Consider the following 4,836-nt stretch of genomic DNA (forward strand, 5'->3'; position numbering starts at 1 on the left):
AAATTCATCTGTCTCTTCTCACCACCGAGGTACCAACACAAACGATTTGTGTTAGCTGTCAATCTGCAAAATTGGTCTGCAGCTGTCCGAGACCATGAGTATTTCTGCTGTTGCTGGAGCAAAACTTTGACAGACAATATGAATGCAGGCAATGCGTATAGGAGATGCAATTCTGAAGCCTACTGATGACAGTATTTCACTGTAGGTTATTTTAGCGGCAACATCACAGCACCTTTTGCTTCTGTCAATGACCGTAGCTGCAGGAGGCAAAGATTTGACCCAGAATACTTAGTCCACTCATCTGACCTATCTCTGTGCTATCGCAAGCCACAGTTACTTTTCAAAATACCACTTGAAGTCTGTTGTGATCCTGCAGTAACACACTGTCCACCTAAGCTGTTAATAGAATAGTTATACAGCTTAAGGCATTAACAATTATTAATTACGCTAAACTAGGGAAAACAGAAAACAAAAATCAAATGGTACTTATAAGTGAATGACTGTGACTTATCAAGTTTACTTTAGCTGACCTTGAAGATAAACATACTTTCTGTTCGGTTTACATCCACCTACTGGGGCCAAAACGTGATAGCTGGTGAGTTTATTAGGACTTTTCTTTTGTCAACTTTCTCCTTATGCCATCACATCAGTACTTTTTAATACATATTTCTGTGTTTTGGATTGTCACGTGAATTAAACACAGAATAAACATTTATCCTTCCTCTAGTAAAGTCATTTGAATTGCAGTGTAAACTCTGTAAACTTTTTAAAATTGCATAGCATTAAACTTTTCCTATTTGGAACAGTTTATTTTGTCACTGCTGACTTTTTAGAGAGGATACACTTGGCATGTGAATACAACTGACGTGAGCCTTGAAGTGACTTCCTCCTCTGCTTCCCTATTGCTGTTCAGTGTTAAGGTTCATCCTATTGCAGGAATAAAAGGACAATGGAGAAGGTTATAGTAAGTGGATTTGGGAATATAAACCAAGCGCTAATATGCAGTAGTGCAGTTCTGTGCCCCTTGTAGTTCTTCCCGGAATTCCTGATTCTTTCCGTCCCAGTTGTATTTTCTGGGAAACGTGGTACTGTAAAACCCTGAGAGATAATAAATTCACTTCATCTCCTATAAACAGAAATATTGTTCACCTTGCTACACAGTGACAAGATATTTTTAAAAGCAAATTTACATCTTTGAATTTCTGGAAAGATAGCTAATATTGTTCTATCAGACATTCATTTCATTATCTCCAGGCTTTGCTTTGAAAATCGGGCGAGTCAGCAGTGTGTTGTGGGCTGTAATATTTATGAGGAAAATTGCAAATACCTGAAATAAAGCACCTTTCTCTGAGAAAAGTGTACTGAAATTAATGTGGTTGTTGAGCGGTTGCTTACACTAGAACAGACCAAGATATGGCATTAGTGAGCTGATGTAAAAATAATGCTATGGAGGAGAGCAGTGTGTGTGTATATATGTGGTTAACGTGCTGATGTGGGATTCAGGAGTCAGATTACATCGCTAACAGAAACTTCCTGTGTGCTTTAAAACAAGTTACTTATTCTTACTGTGTTTCTTGTTTCTCCTCCCCTCTTTTTAAATAGAAATATCCCTTTACTTCATAGGGATCCTATGAAAATAAGTACACTGCAACACTCAGTACCGTTGCCAGCAGAGCAGATCGGTGCCTTATCGGGTAATGTTTAGTGTAATTGGTCTCAAACCTATCCCCTTTTTGGTCAAGTTAAAAAAAAAAGGAGAATTTGAGGCAGCTCCTTCTTCAGAGGTGGTGTGTGAGCAGTGTATCTGCTGCTTGTACGGTATGCTCTAGCAAGCAATATATCCCCGTGGAGTTCCTGATTTTGTATATTCTTTGGGGGGAAAAATGCTGCAGAGGGCCATGGATGGGAAGAGCTTTTCTGAGCCTCTGAAGAAACACGCAAAATCTAAAAGAAGATTGTTGCACATCTGCAGAAAATGCTAGACATGGGACAAAGGTTCACGTGAAACCTCTCAGCTCTGGTATCTGCTGGAGGGTAGGAAGGCTCTGCAGAGGGACCTGGACAGGCTGGATCGATGGGCCGAGGCCAACTTTATGAGGTTCAACAAGGCCAAGTGCCGGGTCCTGCACTTCGGCCACAACAACCCCATGCAGCGCTACAGGCTTGGGGAAGAGTGGCTGGAAAGCTGCCCAGAGGAAAAGGACCTGGGGGTGCTGGTTGACAGCCGGGTGAACATGAGCCGGCAGTGTGCCCAGGTGGCCAAGAAGGCCAATGGCATCCTGGCCTGTATCAGAAATAGTGTGGCCAGCAGGAGTAGGGAGGTGATCATGCGCCTGTACTGGGCCCTGGTGAGGCCGCACCTCGAATCCTGTGTTCAGTTTTGGGCCCCTCACGACAAGAAGGACATTGAGGTGCTGGAGCGTGTCCAGAGAAGGGCAACGAAGCTGGTGAAGGGCCTGGAGCACAAGTCTGATGAGGAGCGGCTGAGGGAACTGGGGCTGGTTAGGCTGGAGAAGAGGGGGCTGAGGGGAGACCTTCAGGGGTTGTCAAGCATTGGAACAGGCTGCCCAGGGAAGTGCTTGAGTCACCATCCCTAGAGGTATTTACAAGACTTGTAGATGTGGAGCTTAGGAACATGGTTTAATGGTAGACTTGGCAGTGTTAGGTTAACAGTTGGACTTGATGATCTGAAAGGTCTTTTCCAACCTAAATGAGTCTATGATAGCTTGATAAGTTGTTTTACACTCCTCTAACTGTATGTGAATGGTCATTTTTCATTGCTGTTTAACACCAAAGGCAGGAACAAAACCAAACCCTTCTGTGCTTGTTTTCTCTCTACAGAAACAGGAGGTGTGTGGAAACCTGACATTACAGCATCATATGCTTGAACCAGTGCAAAGGATTCCTCGTTATGAGCTTCTCTTAAAGGACTATTTAAAGAAACTTCCAGAAGAGTCTCCAGACAGGAAAGATGCTGAAAGTACATGTAAACTCCTCTCTGTCTAATGAGCACAATAAAATATTGGAGAGTTTTTTCTTCACACAGATACTTTCAACTAGAGCTATGGTAGAAATGGAGATTTGAATTAATCAAATTATTGCCAAACATAGCACAAAGGGATTTTGAATGCTCTTAGAGTAGAGAGGAAAAGGGTTGATATGTCAGCTCTAGGAATGAAGGGAGCTTTGGCAAATAAACAATGACAAAATATTGAAGTTTTTAATGGTAGAACATGGGGCATTTTTATTTAATCCATTGTATGGCCAAGGACAAATACAGGAGGACATCCTTGCAATAGCCGGAGGAAGAAAATAAGAATGGTCTTAAAATGTATATGCTTGCCTGGGAAAGCAGGTTAGATTCTGTTAACACAAAGAAACAGGAGAAATGGACTTTTGTTGGTTTCTAGGAGTTTGTGATCTTGAACAAAACAGGATTCACGTTACCATGTAAGCACAAAAGCCCTGTTTTAGGAAAACACTCTTAAAAACATGCTTGTAAAGACTTAAGTGAGACTTAAGTTAACTTTTAGTAGGTTGATTCCTAGGTGATTTTTTTTGTCACTGTGTGCTTTGGCTCACCTAGGCTATAGGAGAGAAAGATTAAACATTTAGATGCACGTGGACCAGCTGAACATGCAGAATTGATTGTGTATATAACGGCTTATAAGCATTCCTTTTACTTTATGGAAGGAAAAAATACAGTCCGTGCTTTTGCAACAGCAATTTTGCAGGAAAAACACTGATCAGGGAGGTGAAAAAAAACCCCAAGGTGCTATTAACAGATATAATCTGGAGAATGCATAACTGTTGCTACCTTTATTGCAGAGTCACTGGAGCTCATATCTACAGCAGCGAACCATTCGAATGCAGCCATCCGAAAGATGGTGAGTAGAAATTGCATAATGGAGTTGCAATCTGACTGAAACACTTGGTTGAACCAACAGTCCCCCATTGCAATAGGCTCAGTAAAGTAGGCTGGGGAGAATTTCCAAATACAGTGAGTCAGGCTTTAAACATCAGTTGGATGTTTAAAGAGTTCTCTTTATCATAAATGATCCTATTGCGGTTACACAATGATCCAATTGTGGGTTGTTGGGCCTAAATTTCACTTTCCTTGTTCTTAGGGACCCAATGTGTTGAAAAAGGAGGTCTTCATAAAACTCATTATTTGCTTTTCATTGAAAAATGTTGAAAGTATTCCAATTACGTCCATTCATAAGGTGTCCTGTTCGCACTTTTTTTTTAGTCCTACAAGCCTTCACCAGACTGCGGGTTGTTTTGGTTTGATTTTGGCTCATCTTAAATGCACAGAATGTGCATTTAGTGTGTGTCAGTAGCTTTGGAAAGCTATACTTCTGAAGCTGGGGAGTCTGAGACCATGGAGATTTTGAACGTTAGCATGTGCTTTACATACAGAACAGCTAGTGCATTACCATTAACGTAAATGGACTTTATAGTTACAGATGTTATCCCTTACGTGCGCCCAAGTGCCTCAGGAGCTTTTGTATCTAATAGATCTGAAAAGCTACATATCTGGCTTAACACTGACCATTTGTGGGTACAAGGTTTACGTCCCCTTTTATATCAGACCTTTACTTCCTTCTCCCGGCCGGCGGGGACACCATGAGACCACGTTTCCTGTGGCTGCTGTGGGGAAGTAACCAGCTGATGTCTGTGTATTTTCAGTATGTCTCAGTTCTGAAACCATCTATTTCTATTTGAGTCTAGCGTGCTCCCTTCATAAGGATATATGTCAGTGGAAATTTTTCTGGTTTGGGGCCTTGAACGACTATTTTGGTGGGGACTGTGTACGGTATCTCCACAGACAGCAGG

At 41.7% G+C, this 4,836-nt stretch overlaps 1 protein-coding gene across 1 annotated transcript in view; it reads left to right on the forward strand.

The window, feature by feature from the left end:
• Positions 1-4,836, forward strand: part of FGD3 (FYVE, RhoGEF and PH domain containing 3) — a 60,528-nt gene that overhangs the window by 28,867 nt on the left and 26,825 nt on the right. The window contains exons 8-9 of the mRNA XM_009581873.1: positions 2,842-2,980; positions 3,829-3,887. Coding sequence (XP_009580168.1) covers positions 2,842-2,980; positions 3,829-3,887 — 198 coding nt within the window. The remainder of the gene's footprint in view (positions 1-2,841; positions 2,981-3,828; positions 3,888-4,836) is intronic.

This window comes from Fulmarus glacialis, unplaced genomic scaffold (assembly GCF_000690835.1).
Source record: "Fulmarus glacialis isolate BGI_N327 unplaced genomic scaffold, ASM69083v1 scaffold4787, whole genome shotgun sequence".
Lineage (NCBI taxonomy): Eukaryota > Metazoa > Chordata > Aves > Procellariiformes > Procellariidae > Fulmarus > Fulmarus glacialis.